The sequence below is a fragment of the Pleurodeles waltl genome, chromosome 8 (genome assembly GCF_031143425.1).
Source record: "Pleurodeles waltl isolate 20211129_DDA chromosome 8, aPleWal1.hap1.20221129, whole genome shotgun sequence".
Classification (NCBI taxonomy): domain Eukaryota; kingdom Metazoa; phylum Chordata; class Amphibia; order Caudata; family Salamandridae; genus Pleurodeles; species Pleurodeles waltl.
This window is the reverse complement of record NC_090447.1, coordinates 451,569,890-451,591,488: the sequence shown is the minus strand read 5'-3', so window position 1 is coordinate 451,591,488 and position 21,599 is coordinate 451,569,890. Positions and strand designations below refer to the sequence as shown.

At 47.1% G+C, this 21,599-nt stretch overlaps 1 protein-coding gene across 4 annotated transcripts in view; it reads left to right on the top strand.

The window, feature by feature from the left end:
- LOC138250027 (lysozyme g-like) overlaps positions 1-21,599 on the top strand; it is a 283,730-nt gene that overhangs the window by 26,966 nt on the left and 235,165 nt on the right. The window contains exon 1 of one of the 4 annotated variants that reach the window (XM_069204384.1): positions 10,823-10,960. The exons of the other annotated variants lie outside the window; for them this stretch is intronic. Within the exon in view, the coding sequence (XP_069060485.1) occupies positions 10,847-10,960 (114 nt within the window). The 5' untranslated portion in view covers positions 10,823-10,846. Of the gene's footprint in view, positions 1-10,822; positions 10,961-21,599 lie in introns of those variants that run through there. 4 annotated transcript variants of the gene reach the window in all.

The following is a 21,599-nucleotide window of genomic DNA, read 5'->3' as shown; positions in this document are numbered from 1 at the left end:
ATAGGTCTGGGACACACTGGAGGGGCTCTGGGCACCACCCCAGGGTTGGTCATGGACAGGGGAGTGGTCACTCCCCTTTTCTTTGTCCAGCTCCACGCCAGAGCAGGGCTGGGGGTTCCCTGAACTGGTGTAGACTGGTTTATGCAAGGAGGGCACCATCTGTGCCCTTCAAAGCATATCCAGAGGCCAGGAGAGGCTACTCCTCTCAGGCCCTTAACACCCATTTCCAAAGGGAGAGGGTGTAACACCCTCTCTCAGAGGAAATCCTTTGTTCTGCCTCCCTGGGACTGGGCTGCCCAGACCCCAGGAGGGCAGAAGCTTGTCTGTGGGTTGACAGCAGCGGTAGCTGCAGTGAAAACCCCAGAGGGCTGGTTTGGCAGTATTCGGGTCCATGCTGGAGCCCCAGGGATGCATGGGATTGGCACCCCAATACCAATTTTAGCATGGGGGGACAATTCCATGATCTTAGATATATTACATGGCCATATTCGGAGTTACCATTGTGAAGCTACATATAGATATTGACCTATATGTAGTGCACACGTGTAATGGTGTCCCCGCACTCACAAGGTCTGGGGAAATTGCCCTAAACTATGTGGGGGCACCTTGGCTAGTGCCAGGGCGCCATCACACTTAGTAACTTTGCACCTAACCTTCACTAAGTGAAGGTTAGACATACAGGTGACTTATAAGTTACTTAAGTGCAGTGTAAAATGGCTGTGAAATAACGTGGACGTTATTTCACTCAGGCTGCAGTGGCAGTCCTGTGTAAGAATTGTCTGAGCTCCCTATGGGTCGCAAAAGAAATGCTGCAGCCCATAGGGATCTCCTGGAACCCAAATACCCTGAATACCTAGGTACCATATGCTAGGTGTTGGACCGCTATTTAATTTACTTATAAGTCCCTAGTAGAGTGCACTATATGTGCCTAGGGCCTGTAGATTAAATGCTTCTAGTGGGCCTGCAGCACTGGTTGTGCCACCCACTTCAGTAGCCCCTTAACCTTGTCTCAGGCCTGCCATTGCAAGGCCTGTGTGTGCAGTTTCACTGCCACTTCGACTTGGCATTTAAAAGTACTTGCCAAGCCTAGAACTCCCCTTTTTCTACATATAAGTCACCCCTAATGTGTGCCCTAGGTAACTCCTAGAGCAGGATGCTGTGTGGGTAAAAGGCTGTGTAGTTATATGTCCTGGTAGTGTAAAACTCCTAAATTCGTTTTTACACTACTGTGAGGCCTGCTCCCTTCATAGGCTAACATTGGGACTGCCCTCATACATTGTTGAAGTGGCAGCTGCTGATCTGAAAGGAGCAGGAAGGTCATATTTAGTATGGCCAGAATGGAAATACAAAATCCTGGTGACTGGTGAAGTCGGATTTAATATTACTATTCTAGAAATGCCAGTTTTAGAAAGTGAGCATTTCTTTGCACTTAAATCTTTCTGTGCCCTTCAATCCACGTCTGGCTAGGTTTAGTTGACAGCTCCTTGTGCATTCATTCAGACACACCCCAAACACAGGGTACTCAGCCTCACTTGCATACATCTGCATTTTGAATGGGTCTTCCTGGGCTGGGAAGGTGGAGGGTATGCCCTCACACAAACGACTGCCACACCCCCTACTGGGACCCTGGCAGACAGGATTGAACTGAAAGGGAACCTGGTGCATTTCTTAGACACTCTTTGAAGGCACCCCCACTTCAAAGGCACAATTTAGTATAAAACAGGGCCTCTGCCCTACCTCATCAGACACTTGCTGGAGAAGAAACCTGAACCAGAAACTACCTCCTGCCAAGAAGAACTGCCTGGCTGCTCAAAGGACTTACCTGTCTGCTTTCTCCAAAGGACTGCTGCCTTGCTGTTGGCCTGCTGCCTTGCTGAACTCTTGTCTGGCTGTAAAAGTGCTCTCCAAGGGCTTGGATAGAGCTTGCCTCCTGTTCTCTAAAGTCTCAGGACCAAAAAGACTTCTCTTTTTCATTTGGACGCTTCGTGCGCCAAAATTTTAGACGCACAGCTTGTTCTGCGGTGAGAAAAACGCCGCACACCGATGCTGATCGACGCGACGCCTTCGGGACGACCGGAACTTTGACGCACGGCCTCGCAAGGACAACGCCGCCCGACTTCCAGAGGAGAAATCGACACGGCGCCTGCCGTGAGATTGAAACTTCGACGCACAGCCCTGCGGAACGACGCGCAGCCAGAAAACAAGCAGGAGAATCCACGCACAGACCCAGGACATCTGGTAATTCCCGCGACCCACAGAAAGAGACTGTCCGCGCACCGGAAAACGACGCACGACTTCCCCGCGTGAAAAATAACGATGCAAGTCCGTGTGTGCTGGGGAGAAATCGACACACACACAACATTTTTCCACGTATCTCTTCCTCTGCGGCCCTTTGCAGAGATTTTCCACTCCAAACCAGATACTTTGTGCTTGAAAGAGACTTTGTTTGCTTTTTAAAGACTTAAGACACTTTATATCACTTTTTAGGGATATCTTTACAAATTCATATTGCATCTTTGATCGTTTTGACCTGCAAATACCCAGATAAATATTATATATTTTTCTAAACACTGTGTGGTGTATTTTTGTGGTGCTATATTATGGTATTGTATAATTTATTGCACAAATGCTTTACACATTGCCTTCTAATTTAAGCCTGACTTCTCGTGCCAAGCTACCAGAGGGTGGGCACAGGCTAATTTTGGATTGTGTGTGACTTACCCTGACTAGAGTGAGGGTTCTTGCTTGGACAGAGGGTAACCTTACTGCCAACCAAAAACCCCATTTCTAACATTGGTGATCAGTGGTGAGGATAGGACTTGTGTTTGTGCAGTGACATACAGTAGCTAAGTATTTCACTAGCTACCCGCAGTTGAAGGTCAACTTGATTTTTCATCCTTTTGCTTTTGGTTCTCTGATGTCCTCCTGGATATATTATTGATATTTTGGACTTTGGATTTTGTTTTTTGTCTGTGATACCTTATCAGATTGAGAATGGGTATCTACTGTGTGTCATTATTTGTACCTACTGAACACCTCACTATGGCTGACCTAAGGAGGCTTTGCAGAAAATGGGGCCTTCCTATATCAAGGAGATCTACTAAGATGGAACTGCTAGATACCTACATAACCTGGGGGGAAGAAAGATGGGCAGAGGAAGAAGCAGCAAAAAAACAAATGACTAAGTACTCCTCAGGTGAGGAGGAGGACTGCTCAGATGAGGAAAGAGAACCAGTGAGAGATGAATGGCACCCAGCTCAAGAGCGGTGGATGGAGGAGCTAGATGACTTTATTGAGAGGGCTAAGTCAGAAAGCGCCTTAGCCCTGGAAAAAGAAAGGATTGCAGCTCAAGAGCTGAGCTGTGAAGAGCTGAAACTGGAGGCCGGAAGGGCTGAGTCCAGTTCAGATGGTGGCAGCAAAAACCTTGCATCCAGTAATGCCGAAGAAGGGCACAAGCCCAGAGATGTGGTGCCCAACTTGAAGAAGGGAGTTGACACACCCCAGGTGGTTCAAGGGTATGAGGTAGTTCCCGTTATGCACAGGGTCCCTGAGAAGGATTGGGAAACTGGCACAGGGAGTCATATTCCTACTGGGGGGAGGGACACTTTACTGGCTGTAGCAGAGAGTGACAGAGAAAAGGGTTTCCCCCTGGTGGACGTCCTGGATATAGAGTGTGGAGACATCCCAGAAGAGTATGGGTTGAGTGTCAGGGACAGTCAGATACTGTCTCACCAGTTTCAGGAGGGTGATATAGAGTGCTTTTTCAAGGCTGAGTCACTGGATGGTTGGGTGAAGGGTACTGTGGTTAATACATGCGAAGGGCAGTGTGATGTAATTGCTGGAGAGCATATGTCTGGTCCTTATTTTCAAGAGCTATGCCAACACCAGGTGGAGTGTGAGTTCTCTGACCCCAGGGAGCTTAAAATGGAGGCAGACTTCTGGGTGCATACCAGAGAGTCTGAAGAGGCATTTGGGGGTGCTCATGAAGGGAGTGGTCTAGGTGTTTCCCAACCCAGTGAGGTGGGAGAGGATTGTAGTGTCCCAGGTCCTTGAGGGTTCCATGAGGGAACGCCAAGAGGGAAGTCTAGCCTGTATCGTAGGGCCACCTGTTGAGGGAAGCCCCACAGTGTCAGAAGAACGTGGGGGGGTGACTGTAGCCAGCATCCCAACAGTTCTGGTGTCTGGCAGTACCACTCCTAGTGTGGAGGTGCAGAAGTCCAGACAGAGGATTAAGAGGGGGTTGCGGACCCCAGTGGAGTACCTGTAGAGTCAGGGGTCAGCTCTGAGAGCAGACCCCCCCAGGAATGACCCAGGTGAAACCGTTTCTGGTTTGGGGGAGATCCAGACTCTGCCGGATGGGCAGAGGTCAGGAGACCTGCGCCAACCAGACTCTTGTGTGGCCCTTGGGGACGGTGTGTCCCTTGTGGGGGGTGTGTGCCCCCCAGGAAGTCCTGGCATGCCAGGCAATGGTTCAACCTCAGGGTGGTGACTCTGGGTTGGATAACCGGGTTCAGAGGTTAAACTCTGACCTGGTGGGGGGTAGGTGTGCCCCCCAGAAAGTCCTGGTATGCCAGGCAATGGTTCAACCTCAGGGTGGTGACTCTGGGTTGGATGACCAGGTTCAGGGGTTAAACTCTGACCTGGTGTGGGGTAGTTGTGCCCCCCCAGAAAGTCCTGGTGTGCCAGGCAATTGTCCAACCTCAGGGTGGTGACTCTGGGTTGGATAGCCAGGTCCAGAGGTTAAACTCTGACCTGGTGGGGGGTAGGCGTGTCCCCCAGAAAGTCCTGGTTTGCCAGGCAGTGATCCAGTCTGAGGGTACAGACCCTGGGCTGGAAGGCCAGGTTCAGGGTGTCCCCCCGGACCTGGAGGGAGGGGCTACTGATACCAGTGCCCCACCCATGTTGTCTTCTGAGGAGGCCACTCCTTGTTGGAGGGTGCTGGACCCCAGAAGGGAGGGCAGGGGGAGGAAAGCCTCACCCCGGGCCCTAGTCCAACCTGAAGGTACAGACCCCAGGTTGGAAGGCCAGTTGCAGGTTAACAGCCCTGCGCTGGTGGAGGAAGGGTACAGGGCAACTTCTATAAGGACCCTGACCATGTTGGACTCTGGAGGTACCGCTCCAGGAGGGAGGGTACAGAGCCCCAGAGGGGAGGACCAGGTTTAGGCTGTCATCCCTGACCTGGTGGAAGGGAGAGTGGTTAAAGGGTGCCCAGCACCTGGGGCTACCGCCGCCCACTCTCCACAGCCACAGTGGTGGGAGAGCTTTGAGAGGCCTGGCTCTCATCCCTGACAGATGTCAGTAACCACTGTGGCTTGCTGTCCGGGTGGACAGAGTTATCCCTGGGGAGTGGACAAGTGTCACACCCCGGGGGTAGAGTGGGCAACACCACTGTGTTGGCCCTGGTGGTACTATCCTGCTCCTGGGATACATCTGTGAGCAAAGTAAGGTTAGGTGCTGCACAGATGGGATCCGCAGGTAAGGAGAAAGGTTCCCCATGGGTTGGCTTAGTGGGCCCTGAGAGTATGGACAGAGGGATCCAATTGGAGTCAGGAAGGCGAAGAACTGGAGCATGCCCCTGCTGTTGTGTGCCTGGGTCCTTGTTCTGTCGCCTCAAACAGGGAAGTACATCAGGATAGTGATTGTTCTTCCGTGGCTTTAGGCTGGTAGGGGGTCATGTTGGACCTGGCTTTTTGACGGGGTCATCCCCAAACTTTTTGCCTCCTTCCTCCTATTTTTTCTGACCTGTTGTTGTTGGCTTTTGACCTCTGGACATTTTACCACTGCTAACCAGTGCTCAAGTGCATATGCTCTCTGTGTAAATTGTACTATTGATTGGTTTATCCATGATTGGCTATTTAATTTACTTATATGTCCCTAGTAGAGTGCACTATATGTGCGTAGGGCCTGTAGATTAAATGCTACTAGTGGGCCTGCAGCACTGGTTGTGCCACCCACTTGAGTTGCCCCTTAACCTTGTCTCAGGCCTGCCATTGGAAGGCCTGTGTGTGCAGTTTCACTGCCACTTCGACTTTGCATTTAAAAGTACTTGCTAAGCCTAGAACTCCCCTTTTTTTACATATAAGTCACCCCTAATGTGTGCCCTAGGTAACCCCTAGAGCAGGGTGCTATGTGGGTAAAAGGCAGGACATGTACCTGTGTAGTTATATGTCCTGGTAGTGTAAAACTAAATTTGTTTTTACACTACTGTGAGGCCTGCTCCCTTCATAGGCTAACATTGGGGCTGCCCTCATACATTGTTGAAGTGGCAGCTGCTGATCTGAAAGGAGCAGGAAGGTCATATTTAGGGGGTTATTCTAACTTTGGAGGAGTTTTAATCCGTCCCAAAAGTGACGGTAAAGTGACGGATATACCACCAGCCGTATTACGAGTTCCATAGGATATAATGGACTCGTAATACGGCTGGTGGTAAATCCGTCACTTTTCCGTCACTTTTGGGACGGATTAACACCTCCTCCAAAGTTAGAATAACCCCCATAGTATGGCCAGAATGGAAATACAAAATCCTGCTGACTGGTGAAGCCGGATTTAATATTACTATTCTAGAAATGCCACTTTTAGAAAGTGAGCATTTCTTTGCAGTTAAATCTTTCTGTGCCCTTCAATCCACGTCTGGCTAGGTTTAGTTGACAGCTCCTTGTGCATTCACTCAGGCACACCCCAAACACAGGGTACTCAGCCTCACTTGCATACATCTGCATTTTGAATGGGTCTTCCTGGGCTGGGAGGGTGGAGGGTCTGCCCTCATACAAAGGACTGCCACACACCCTACTGGGACCCTGGCAGACAGGATTGAACTGAAAGGGAACCTGGTGCATTTCTTAGACACTCTTTGAAGTCACCCCCACTTCAAAGGCACAATTTAGTATAAAACAGGGCCTCTGCCCTACCTCATCAGACACTTGCTGGAGAAGAAACCTGAACCAGAAACTACATCCTGCCAAGAAGAACTGCCTGGCTGCTCAAAGGACTCACCTGTCTGCTTTCTCCAAAGGACTGCTGCCTTGCTGTTGCCCTGCTGCCTTGCTGAACTCTTGTCTGGCTATAAAAGTGCTCTCCATGGGCTTGGATAGAGCTTGCCTCCTGTTCCCTGAAGTCTCAGGACCAAAAAGACTTCTCTTTTTCATTTGGACGCTTCGTGCGCTGAAATTTTCGACGCACAACTTGTTCTGCGTTGAGAAAAACACTGCACACCGGCGCTGATCGACGCAACGCCTTCAGGACGACCGGAACTTCAACGCACGGCCTCGCAAGGACAACGCCGCCCGACTTCCAGAGGAGAAATCGACATGGCGCCTGCCGTGAGAGCAAAACTTCTACGCACAGCCCCACGGAACGACGCGCAGCCGGAAAACAAGCAGGAGAATCCACGCACAGACCCGGGACATCTGGTAATCCCCCGACCCACAGAAAGAGACTGTCCGCGCGCCGGAAAATGACGCACAACTTCCTGGCGTGAAAAATAACGACACAAGTCTGTGTGTGCTGGGGAGAAATCAACGCACACACACCATTTTTCCACGTATCTCTTCTTCTGCGGCCCTTTGCGGAGATTTTCCACTCCAAACCAGGTACTTTGTGTTTGAAAGAGACTTTGTTTGCTTTTAAAGACTTAAGACACTTTATATCACTTTTTAGGGATATCTTTACAAATTCATATTGCATCTTTGATCGTTTTGACCTGCAAATACCCAGATAAATATTATATATTTTTCTAAACACTGTGTGGTGTATTTTTGTGGTGCTATATTATGGTATTGTATGATTTATTGCACAAATGCTTTACACATTTCCTTCTAAGTTAAGCCTGACTGCTCATGCCAAGCTACCAGAGGGTGGGCACAGGCTAATTTTGGATTGTGTGTGACTTACCCTGACTAGAGTGAGGGTTCATGCTTGGACAGAGGGTAACCTGACTGCCAACCAAAAACCCATTTCTAACACTAGGGAATTATAAGGGTGTTCCAGTGTGCCAATTAGAATTGGAGAATATGGTCGCTAGCCTGCAGTGACATTTGTAAAGGCAGAGAGAGCATAAGCACTGAGGTTCTGATTAGCAGAGCCTCAGTGACACAGTTAGGCACTACACAGGGATACACATACTGGACACAAACTATGAGCACTTGGGCCCTGGCTAGCAGGGTCCCAGTTAGACACATAAAACACATTGACAAATAGGGTTTTCACTATAAGCACTGGGGTCCTGGCTAGCAGTATCCCAGTGAGACAGTAAAAACACCCTGACATACACTCACAAACAGGCCAAAAAAGCAGTAACAATGCTAGAAAGAGGCTACCATCCTACAATAGGAGCTTCTGATACCAGTTTATCTCTTCCCTCTCCCATCTTTATTCCCTCAGTAGCTGTTATTCTTGGCTTTGAAGGAATAATTCATAGGGGTGTGGGTTACCTCTTCGCTCCCGCCATACCCTCACCCCAAATAAATGGGGCCAAAGTTGTTCTGCCCACCAGTGGGAAGATTGGGCAATTACCCCCGATCCGGGGGGGCAGAAAGTCTACTAGATGCCAGGGAATTTAAAAAAAAAAAAAAAAAAGATATTGGCGTCGTGCCTACCAACCAGTGTGGGCCTGTTTATGCCCCCACCCCAACTGAAGGGGGTAACAGTCTTTCAGCTCTCCCCTGCACACTAAAACATCTTACCCCATGGCAAGCAAGAAGACATTTGATTATTTTGGATTTTGGTTTTACATTTGGGCCATGAGAGCCTGGTAACTCTCAAAATCGTCCCATTTGAATGGTGAGGGCTGCTCTTTTTTGACTTTGGGGCGCTGCCATGTAGAAAAATCTGCACTACCTAGACACTTCTGAAAACTAAACATCTGGTTGATTCCATGGTGGTTTGCTTCACATACATCCCACACCATTTTCTTACCCACAATGCCCTGCAAACCTCCAACTTTGCTGAAAATCACAAATTTTTCCCACATTTTTGTGATTTAACCTTCTGGAATCTGCAGGAATCCACAAAATTTCTACCACCCAACATTGTCTCATCTATAACGATAAAAATTCTGCTGCACTTGTCAGCCTAAAACTGTTTTTTGGCTACCCCTCAATTTCGGCATGTTTTTGGCTCTTCCCTGTCACAGGCACTTGGCCCACCATACACAAGTGAGGTAGGATATTTTTCTCGGTGCGGTGATCCCACACAGAAATGTGGGATAAATTTGTTTTTTTTTGCTAAGTTTGAGGTTTGCTGACGATTCTGGGTAAGAAAACTTTGGGGGATCCACACAAGTAATACCTCCCTGGACTCCCTCGGGTGTCTAGTTTTTAGAAATTTCTGGGTTTGGTAGGTTTCCCTAGATGGCTGCTGAGCCCAGGACCAAAAATGCAGGTGCCCACCCCCCCCAGGTAATTTTGTATTTGATAATTTTGATGTGTCCATATAGTGTTTTGGGGCATTTCCTGCCGCAAGCACTAGGCTTACCCACACAAGTAAGGTACCATTTTTATCAGGAGACTTGGGGGAATGCTGGGTGGAAGGAAATTTGTGGCTTCTCTCAGATTCCAGAACTTTCTGTCACCAAAATGTGAGGAAAAAGTGTTTTTTGTCCCAATTTTGAGGTTTGCAAAGGATTCTGGGTAACAGAACCTGGTGAGAGCCCCACAAGTCACCCCATCTTGGATTATCCTAGGTGTCTAGTTTTCAAAAATGCGCAGTTTTGGTAGGTTTCCCTAGGTGCCGGCTGAGCTAGAGGACAAAATCCACAGGTAGGCACTTTGCAAAAAACTGCTTGGTGTTCCTTTGGGAAAATGTGATGTGTCCAGGTTGTGTTTTGGGGCATTTCCTGTTGCAGGCAGTAGGCCTACCCACACAAGTGAGGTACCATTTTTATACGGAGACTTGGGGGAATGCTGGGTGGAAGGAAATGTGTGGCTTCTCTCAGATTCCAGAACTTTTGCTTTCACCAAAATGTGAGGAAAAACTGTTTTTTTGGCCAAATTTTGAGGTTTGCAAAGGATTCTGGGTAACAAAACCTGATGAGAGCCCCACAGGTTACCCCATCTTGGATTCCCCTAGGTGTCTACTTTTCAAAAATGCACAGGTTTGGTAGGTTTCCCTAGGTGCCGGCTGAGCTAGAGGCCAACATCCACAGGTAGGCACTTTGCAAAAAACAGCTCTGTTTCCTTTAGGAAAATTTGATGTGTCCAGGTTGTGTTTTGGGGGCATTTCCTGTCGTGGCTCCTCGCAGATTCCAGAACTTTCTGTCACCGAAATGTGAGGAAGATGGTTTTTTTGGCCAAATTTTGAGGTTTGCAAAGGATTCTGGGTAACAGAACCCAGTGAGAGCCCCACAAGTCACCCCATCTTGGATTCCCCTAGGTGTCTACTTTTTAAAAATGCATAGTTTTGGTAGGTTTCCCTAGGTGCCGGCTGAGCTAGAGGCCAAAATCCATAGCTAGGCACTTTACAAAAAACACGTCAGATTTCTATTTGAAAATGTGATGTGTCGATGTTGAGCTTCCTGTCGTAAGCATTAGGCCTACGCATGCAAGTGAGTTACCATTTTTATTGGGAGACTTGGGGGAACACAGAATAGCAAAACAAGTCTTCTTGCCCCTTGTCATTCTCTACATTTTTTCCTTCCAAATGTAAGACAGTGTGTAAAAAAGACGTCTATTAGAGAAATGCCCTGTAATTCACATGCTAGTATGGGCACCCCGGAATTCAGAGATGTGCAAATAACCACTGCTTCTCAACACCTTATCTTGTGCTCATTTTAGAAATACAAAGGTTTTCTTGATACCTATTTTTCACTTTTTATATTTCAGCAAATGAATTGCTGTATACCTGGTATAGAATGAAAACCCATTGCAAGGTGCAACTCATTTATTGGCTCTGCGTACCTAGGGTTCTTGATGAACCTACAAGCCCTATATATCCCCGCAACCAGAAGAGTCCAGCAGACGTAACGGTATATTGCTTTAAAAAATATGACATCTCAGGAAAAAGTTACAGAGTAAAATGTGGAAAAAAATGGCTGTTTTTTTCACCTCAATTTCAATATTTTTTCATTTCAGCTGTTATTTTCTGTACGAAACCCTTATAGGATCTACACATATTACCCCTTGCTGAATTCAGAATTTTGTCTACTTTTTAGAAATGTTTAGCTTTCCGGGACTGAGCATTGATTTCACACCCATTTCTGTCAGTAACTGGAAGGAGGTGGAAAGCACAAAAAATCGTAAAAATGGGGTATGTCCCAGTAAAATGCCAAAATTGTGTTGAAAAGTTGGGTGTTCTGATTTAAGCCTGCCTGTTCCTGAAAGCTGGGAAGATGGTGTTTTAGCACTGCAAACCCTTTGTTGAAGCCATTCATTTTCATAGAAAAAAACACAGGCTGCCTTCTGCAGCCCTTTTTTCCCTTTTGTTTTAAAAAAACGAAACCTTTGCTGTATTTTGGCTAATTTCTTGGTCTCCTTCAGGGGAACCAACAAACTCTGGGTACCTCTAGAATCCCTAGGATGTTGGAAAACAAGGACGCTATCTTGGCGTGGGTAGCTTATGTGAACAAAAAGTTATGAGGGCCTAAGCGCGAACTGCCCCAAATAGCCAAAAAAAGGCATGGCACCTGAGGGAGAAAAGGCCTGGCAGCAAAGGGGTTAATCTGCAGGTTCATAATTACAAATCTCAGAAGTGACAACCCAGCTTTTTATGCTTCTGAAATCAATTGAGTACTATTGAGTAGCGTAACCACAAACAGGTCGCACTCTATCAATGTGCCTCCTTAAGGTAGCCCTCTGTAGGGATGAAAGCGGTTCCGATGGCCCTCCTGTCATCCCCTGCAGGCGGATGCTGTCACTCACTCAGGGGGATCTCTGAACCCTCTTGAAAGTGCAGATGGGATGCCACGTCTACTTAAAGGTGCACCATGGTGCAAATAGGGAGGCCGCCCGCCAAAGTACCCCCGCCAGAACACCGCACTGCGGTCGTCTGACCGCTGCGGTGATTCTGGGATTTCCACTGGGCTGGCGGGCGACCGCCAAAAGGCCGCCCGCCAGCCCAGTGGAAATCAACCTTCCCACGAGGACGCCGGCTCTGAATGGAGCCGGCGGAGTGGGAAGGTGCGACGGGTGCTGTTGCACCCGTCGCGTATTTCAGTGTCTGCAAAGCAGACACTGAAATACAAAGTGGGGCCCTCTTACGGGGGCCCCTGCAGTGCCCATGCCATTGGCATAGGCACTGCAGGGGCCCCCAGGGGCCCCACGACACCCCACACCGCCATCCTGTTCCTGGCGGCTCAATGGGGTGTCAGAATCCCCATGGCGGCGCAGCGAGCTGCGCCGCCATGGAGGATTCTTATGAGCAGCGGAAAACCGGCGGGAGACCGCCGGTTTTCCTCTTCTGACTGCGGCCAAAGCGCCGCGGTCAGAATGCCCTGCGGGGCACCGCCAGCCTGTTGGCGGTGCTCCCGCCAACCCTGGCCCCGGCGGTCCATGACCGCCGGGGTCAGAATGACCCCCATAATGTAGTATTCTCCTCCAAAACATGGGAAGATAATGAGTACGGACAGGGACATATAGGCCCTCATTCTAAGTCTGGCGGGCGGCGGAGGCCGCCCGCCAGACTTCCTCCCTCCAGAATACCGCACCGCGGTCGGAAGACCGCTGCGGCTATTCTTAGTTTTACACTGGGCTGGCGGGCGACCGCCAAAAGGCCGCCCGCCAGCCCAGTGTAAAACTCCCTTCCCACGAGGATGCCGGCTCAGAATTGAGCCGGCGGAGTGGGAAGGTGCGACGGGTGCAGTGGCACCCGTCGCGAATTTCACTGTCTGCAATGCAGACAGTGAAATTCTTTGTGGGGCCCTCTTACGGGGGCCCCTGCAGTGCCCATGCCATTGGCATGGGCACTGCAGGGGCCCCCAGGGGCCCCACGACAACCCATACCGCCATCCTGTTCCTGGCGGGAGAACTGCCAGGAACAGGATGGCGGCATGGGTTGTCAGAATCCTCCATGGCGGCGCAGCGAACTGCGCCGCCATGGAGGAATCTAATGGGCAGCGGAAAACCGGCGGGAGACCGCCGGTTTTCCACTTCTGACCGCGGCAAAACCGCCGCGGTCAGAATGCCCTGCGGGGCACCGCCAGCCTGTTGCCGGTGCTCCCGCCGACCCTGGCCCCGGCGGTAAGGAACCACCGGGGTCAGAATCAGGCCCATAATGTTATGTTATTCACATTTGCAAAGCACCAGCCACCATTTCCATGATGTTGTAGCACATTCTTTAACTAGGCACTATTTTTTGCAGAACAAGAAAGAGTAGCAATCAATTTTATCTTGAATTGGTTTGTGTTTGTGTGAGATCACTAACTAGCAAGTATGTTCAAAGTTTAGTTTATATATATGGAAAGCTTTGAACACTTTCCTGACACACTTCATTAGCATCGCAATCTCCCCTGTTAGAAATAGACCAGGAGAAGAAAAAGACTCTGCAACTAACTGAATATATACTAAACAACCACTGGGAAAGCCATTTTGCCTTGCATTTTAGTTGGAGGTTTCGATCCATTGGCTTTACCGGTGCTTGTCTGATGTTCATACTTTATGGTCAAAAGCGTTCAAACATGCCTCCCCCTGGTCTGCCCATGAAAGGATAGCCATTTTGAAATGCTTTTGTTCATGAAGTATAACAAATCATTCCAAGATGGTTGCTGCTGCGTCGGCACTCATGCCCATGTGGCCATCTTGGAAAGATTTTTTGTATATTGACCAAAAATTCCGAGATGTCCGCCCATACCTTTATATGTATGCATGCACTTACATGGACCACTGTGTTGGACTTTTTAAATTAAAATATAACAAAAATCGTTCAAAGCAGGCCACCGATGCACGTGAACTTGTGTTTACTCACAACGCCCATCTTCTAATAGCTTTTTTCGTATACCATACTGTTAATTTACGGTTCCAAGATGGTGGATAGCCATTTTGGAACAATAAATTAAGCAATAAAGTATGCACGGGGATGCCATGCAAATAGAAGCGAGTGGCCCATTGGGAGTGCACAGCTCCTGGCCCTTGCAAAAATAATAAGAAAAAAAGTTATAATATATGAGAAAGTGGGGGCTTTAAGGAGAGGGGTATGCAGCCAGGATGAGCAGGGAATCAAGCAGACGACTAGGAGTATGCAGTTCCCTCGTCCAGCCAAAAGCCACATACAAATAACAACAAAAGAATGAGTGGGGAAGGGAGCAGTGAGTGAGGGAGGAGGTAGTGGGAAGCAGGAAGGGGACATGGGAGACGGTGGGGAAAGCATGGGCTCCCATTGAGTGCTAAAATAAGAACGAAAAAATAGTTCTCTATCAGCATCAGTATAATACAACTCTTCAACACTGTACTAAGCAGCTATGCTCCATGGTATGGACAAAAATAAGAGCTGGGAGAAAAGCCACTGAAATAGGAGAATCCACCAGACAGATAATAACACCATCCAGCCATGAACCAGGGGCTGATTCAAAGTCCACTCGGTGTATTGTATTGTAGACAAAAGGTCTTCAACCAAGTGGTTTGTAGGCGAAACTTAATGAACGTAACATGTCTCAGTGAGACCCTACAATCCTCGCATAAAAATGTTTCTCAATTTCTTATTGCAGTCCACTTGCATCAACACCACTAATAAGAAAATGGTATTGCTGCTCAACTATAATACCATATTCCAGTTGAGTTATGGTGTTACAATGTCTTCCTCCAAGCTGGCAGACAGTGTGAAACACAGGTCACTGAGCAGAATCACAACTGCTGAAAACAAGGAACTGTTCAGCGCTTCTGAGCTATTTTACAGAAACGAACCTTTATTAGCCGAACTGAACCATTTATTTCAATATGTTTATATTTTGCATCTCTGTTGTTCATTACATGAAAACACAAATCTCTATGATTATTACTACATATGAAATATTGAATTTGTTGACACGTGGCTTACATAATTAACATTCAATTGCACACAATATTTTTGAATCAAATTATTACCCGAATGTTTAATTTTGCAATACAGATTCCACAGTTATACTACATATTTGCAACCATGGTCCTTCATATGAAAGAGTAAGCTTTTTTGGGGGAAGTTAATCTTGTAAGGAGGTATTAAAAGGAATACACTGGATGCTAGAACGTTTTTCACCTCCTAGTGAAAATACCTTATAAAGGAACTCCTCGGTGTGTTGCATAGACCTTAAGGCCAGATTCAATTTCTTGCAGTCCGAGACTCTAATTTCTTCTTGATCATTGAACTGTCTACCTTTGAGCTAGAAACTGTAGGTCCTTACCTTTTGAAGAACCTGTGAAAGTGTCAACTTAAAGAGACAATGACATTGATAAAACATCTAAGGAAACATCAGTCTGGGACAAGTCCCTTGTTATCAATATTTCAAGGTCAGATAACAAAAGTGCCATAAATAATGTAGCCTGAATGATATATTATTGCCAAACTGGTTTATACTAGTGTGTCTTGGGACTAGCCTATCGATGCATACAGGTTATGTCAGGAATTTAATGAAAATTCAATAAAGCTTCCCATGTATGATAAGGGTGGTGTCCAATATTATAAAAGCCTCATGAAGTGGCATTGAGGCAGAGAGGACTTGGCCCCGGACTATCACAAGATATTGCTAGAGAACCTGACAGAGATTGCCAGACTGCTGTACGGCCACAGCATCCATTCCTTTGCTGATAGTAAGCCGATTCAGAGAAGAAATTGGCTAAGTCCAGCTGTTGTGTCTTTTTCTTTGGAGGGAACATTCACTCTTGGTGTTCTGATAATCACTGCTACTTGCTGTAAACAGGTATGAAGTGTGCTGAATTCCAAGAATATCTAGATGCAAGTTAAGCTACTCCATGCTCTCAAAATATAGCACATAGAAGTAGTCCTTAGGGTGTTAGTTTGACAAATGACATTCCAACTATGTTAGAAATGTTCATATTATTCTCGTTGTTAGAGACATGCTTTAGTGCTGTATTGTTATTATTCTGTGTGGTTATTTTTCATGTTCTAAGCAACACGATGAGACTGTTGAAATAAACAGTTGGAAGCATAAAGTGCATTTTGTTAGTGCAGTACTTGTGTGTGGTATTCTGTTTATAAAATTGGGTTTGAATTACTACTGGGTCCCTGAGCCCTCTTTAGGGGTCTGTTAGTAATCCAGAAAGCACAGAAAACACATCAATAAGTGTATTGAATAGGATATTGTAAAACCTGGACTTTCATGTTCAAGTGTAGGTGCACTGTGCAAAGTTCAGGTATCCGTGAGTGGAAAAGTCAAACTTTGTAGACCAAAGCCAGAACCTTAGTTTACGCAACAGGTAGTGTGCAGTATTCTTATAAGGTACGGCAGAGGTAAAGTTATTCCATTCACAATAGAGGGATGGAAAACTCTGATGACTACAGTACCTAGCACTGGATTCTACTTGATTCCATCAGTCCTAGGTATCACCTTAAACCACCTCCAAGTTAGTTTTGAGCACTGCTCGTCCCGCCGTTCTCTTCATCCCTGTTTCTCCTCGTTTCCAGGAAGTAACAGGCTGTTATTGCTGGGAATCTGGCTGGGATCCACAAAAAGGCTTCCAGACCCAGAGACAAGCATTTTCAATAGCATGCCAATCCTGCCTTGCCATCAAGGTAGGGTGGCAGAAATTTGGAAAATTGTAGACCTCAGAGTCATTCCAATCAAACCCTCTTTTTTGATGCTACTCCAGTCACTGGTTGATGTTACATGAGGTATCCCAGCCTGGTGACCAATGTACCCATTTCCAACTCTTTATTCTCATGGGTCTCGTGTGAAATGTCAAGAGAGTGTAACAAAATGCACAATCATACACAAGGCACAAGGTGAAACCTAACACCACGGTTTAAAGGAACTGTTTAACCTCAGGCTTCATCTCTTCAGGACTCTTGAAGGAGGGTGCACCCACTATCCTGATATTGATGGCTTTTATGGTCCTCTCTAAATATTCTATCTTTGACTCCAAGTTTGCTGTCAATACAGGAGTGCTGTCCTCAAATAACCTACACCTCTAGGCCCTCTCTTCAAAAGGATGAACAGCCTTATCGACTGTCATTACCTGAGGTCGCAAGTTCCTTTTTCTCCTAGGCACATGGTGCGCATCCCTCCAGGTCCCTGTGGAGCCCCCGGCTCAGGATTTCCCCAGCAGATACAGCCACCTCTGGACCATCACTTCAGATTTTTATAGGCGTCGTGGTGCAAAATTCCTCACTTGTTCTTTGGTGCACAATATTTATATTTTATTCATCTTTTGGGATCACTGTAGGATGCAAGAATGATCACAAATATGAACAGGACGATTTGCCCACTCCGGGTCTAAATCACTTCTATGCTCTGATTCACATGCACCTCTTTCAATTAGTCTTTCTTCAGAAGTGGGATCACCAACATGAGGCTGGCCACGCCATTGTTGAGGGCAGTGTGACCTTCCAGCATTCGTATGTGACCTATGTGCACACTGCTCCCATGTTCTTCTCTTGGAACAATTGAACTGAAAGGCTGAAAGTTTTCTTCTCTCCTCTCCTCCCTAACACAACCACTTTTCTCCCATTTTATGGTATGACATCAGCATCAGAGGCTCAGTGCTCCTAAGCCTAAGTCAGTGATTGCTGCCATCTTGTGCAGCGTTTCCGAGCAGGATGGATTGCTTAATGTCCCCTGAACTCAGACTCATATTAGGACCTCTGACCTGCAGTACTGTAATTCTGCATGCCATCTCACAAAGGCCTGCTCTTCACCCCAAGCTCGGGGCTGCAGGCCTGAAGAGGAAGTTGTGTCAAAGTTTTGAAGACATACAGCAAGCTCCTTCCCTCCAGTTTTTAATATTTTAGCACAACTGCTACAATATAGTTTTAGGGGGTACAGATGTCAAACCATCATCATTAAAAGGATTTTTTGATAACACATTTTTTTGAATTTTGTTCATAAAACATGAACACCAGTACATCACACATACTCAGTCACAGACCACCCTCCTCAGTGCGCACACATAGTCCTATTAATCATATAACTCAAACCATGAAAGCCCCACCATTTGCAGCAAATCTTCCCTTGTGTCTGTGGGCATCCCCAGGCCAAGTTAATGGGCCTCTCCTTCTGGGCGAATCAGTTTATGCCTGCTTGTAGCCAACGAAGGAAGGGTCTTGGAATTCCACTCCTAGGCAATAAGTGTGGCCACTCCCACATAGGCACACTCCCGTCACAGGCCCCCCAGGTTCTCTGGCAGGCCAAGGAAGGCAAGTCTCGGCATTGGATCCAAGGGTGGGTTGAGAACTGATGAGAGTTCTCACTCTATCATCTGCAAGTATGGGGCTAACACCAGGCAGGACCAAAACATGTGAAAGAAGTCTGTGTCCGCTGCAGAGCAGTGAAAGCATTTGGCCTGCAAAATTCTACTCACCCTTTAGAGCTGCTGGTGAGTCACATAGGTTCGATGGTAATAATTGAGTTGGATCAACCAAAGGTGTGTGGAAATGGGCAGTTCCTGTGGGGCCATCCTGGCGACCCTCTCGTCAGTGCCTTCCAGTTCCCCCACTCATGCCTCCCAACTCAGTTTCAGCCTCGCAAACAAGTCAGGGGAATTAATGACCAGGGAAGGTAAACCTGTGAGTTTGCACCCTGAGGAAGCCTTCCACTCAACAGTTTAGCCTCCGGAGGACTAAAGTCCAGGATCGAAGTGTCCGAGAGGGGGTGAGCTGCGGTGACATGTTGTCATTGTAGGTACTTGTGAAATTGAGAATTAGAAAGTTGATATTGCTCCTGTAGAGCTTGGAATGTCAGCATACAGCTCCTGGATCAGACATCCCGAGCAGGGAAATCCCTATCCTGTCCCATTTTGAAAACTAGTCCAGGCCTGCAGTGTTATCTAGCCCTGTGCCCAGAGGGGACATGCAGGTCAATCTATGGTCACAGCCCGTCAGGCGGTATGCCATGCTCCAGCTCAAGGCGACTGCACTAGTAATGTCTGGAAGGGATCGGGGAATCAGGGAACCACACAGGATGCCCATAATTCAGTCAAGCCCCAACAGGGCCAACTCAGGCCGATATGCTGGGTCACCCCCACCCACATAAGGCAGTCATTCACCACAATCACTTGGGAGTCAATGTAGTAATGGTGCATGTCTGCCATTTCCATACCCCCATCAGAGGGTGACTGTCGGCAACTGTCGAAGGAAATACAAGGCTGACCCCTAGCCCAAAGCAAGGGTCGAATGATGGAGTGAAGAACCATAAACCATTGGGCAGTGATGGGGAGGAGAAAATTCTGGAAGACATAAAGGAAAAGATATATCATCATCATTTTGAAGAGGACCACATGATCAGGGACGTGGATGTGCAAACAACCCCATCGCTGAAGGTCTTTCTTTATTCTAGACAACAGGGGGGGCAGGTTGAGGGCCCACGCAAACTCAGGAATATATTTCTAGCAGAGGCAGGAACAAAATGGACCAAAACCTATGACAATATTTGATAGAAAGCCTGTCAGGGCCCACAATCTTACCAGAGTGCATGGCCGAGAGTGCCGCCTCAATCTCGTCAGCCGTGATTGGCTGGTCCAGATTATGGACCAGTTAGCGAGGGATCATTGGGAGAGGGATCTCAGCCAGCCAGCAGCGGGTGCACCAGCTTTCGGGGAGTCTGAGGCTTAGGGGCATACAACTCCCAGTAAACAGCAGCAAACACCTCCTCCCCGACATTGCCTGGTCTCCTCCAGGGAGACTTGGTGCAACTCAGCGCAGGCAACTGCCAGACATTGAGCAAGTCCATCTGATATCTCAGTGAGTGCCTTGTGATCCAAGGCAAGGATTCAAGACTCAACAGTCACAGCGTGCACAAGCTTCTCCTTACCCCAGATATAGCCTTTCGCCAGACCCCTTATCGTAGGTTTACTGGCTGTCCAGACGGTGGTGACCAAGGATATGGACACATGTTTTGTCTGAAAGTACGCCTGCAACTTGGTTTCTAAATAGTCAGCACAATCCCTATTGAAGTGCCACCCATTAAGCACCACATGAAGCCGGCATACAAGGGATTGCTCTCGACTGGATTACTTCCTATCTCCAAAAAAGAGCAAATATCGTCCACTCGCCCCCCTTCTCGTCCGAACCCTACCTCACAAAAACAGGGGTCCCCCAAGGGTCAATCATCTCACCTTTGCTTTTTAACATCTACATGATATCTTTACCAGAACTGATCAATGATTTCCATCTCACATGCTACAACTATGCAGATGACACACAAATACTACTTCAATTAGAAGACCCCAAAAACATTGAAAACTCACAAATCTTCAGTTGCCTCAGAGCCGTTGATCAGTGGATGACCTGGAGCCATCTCAAACTAAATACCGCCAAAACAGAAATACTCATATGTGGTGACTGGAAAAATTATGACCATCTGTGCGTCTGGCCTGAAGATCTCGGACCACCTCCTCAATTATCCAAGGAAGTGAAAAACCTAGGAATCACCATGGATTCCAAGCTAACCATGAATGCCCAAGTAGACAAATTAGCACGCACAAGCTTCATCACCTTAAAGACTTTACGATGCATCTTCCCCCACCTCGGATTTCCACACAAGGTGCAAGCTACTATCTCGCTTGTATTATCCAAACTGGATTATGCCAATAGCCTCTACCATGGATCATCTCTATCTGTTATGAAAAAACTACAACGTATCCAGAATTCCGCAGCCAGGCTACTACTACGTATAAAGCTGCAAGCCCACATCTCCCCTGCCTTGAGAGCACTACACTGGTTACCCGTTGCCAGAAGATGCACTTTCAAACTGCTTTGTATCACCCACAAAGCTATACATGGAACAGGACCGCTTTTTATCAGAAAGAAAATGACCAAATACATCCAACAATGAACCCTCCGCTCAAGACTGGCACCCCACCTTAGAACACCACCATACAAGAAAAAGACTGTAGGTGGTACATCCTTCTCCGTCCAAGCAGCCAAACTATGGAATTCATTACCCCCAACTATAAGAGCCACAGATAACTTTCTTGTTTTCAGAAAACTACTCAAGAGTTGGCTCTTTCCTTCATAACCACCCTTTTCAAACAACTATGAACTGCATATGCCTATGTGGATAAATATTTTTTCAGATTATATGTATATTTCTATTTATTTATAGTTTCTTTGGAAAATATGTATTGCTACTGTCATAACAATAAAATACACACACACTCTTTTTAAACCTGTCTGACTAAGTATTTTTTACCCATGATTCTAATTATGTATTGTATGTGCATGTGTGTGTGTATTCATGTGTGTATGTGTATAAATATATATATATGTGTATGTATGTGTATATGTTGTTTCTGTGCTTGGCATGTTTGTGGATCATTGCATGGCTCCTGGTTTTTGGGTTGTTATACTAGATATCTATGAATTTCTGCTCTCATTTTTCACCACTCTTATGTCATGTCTCTATCAAACTATCCTCCATTCTCACTCTGACTCATCCCAAATCCCTTCGACCACTTTCATCTCCTAAATATCTCTGCCTAAGCTCTTCCCTCCACCTCATCTAACTCACCAAACCTCACTCTACC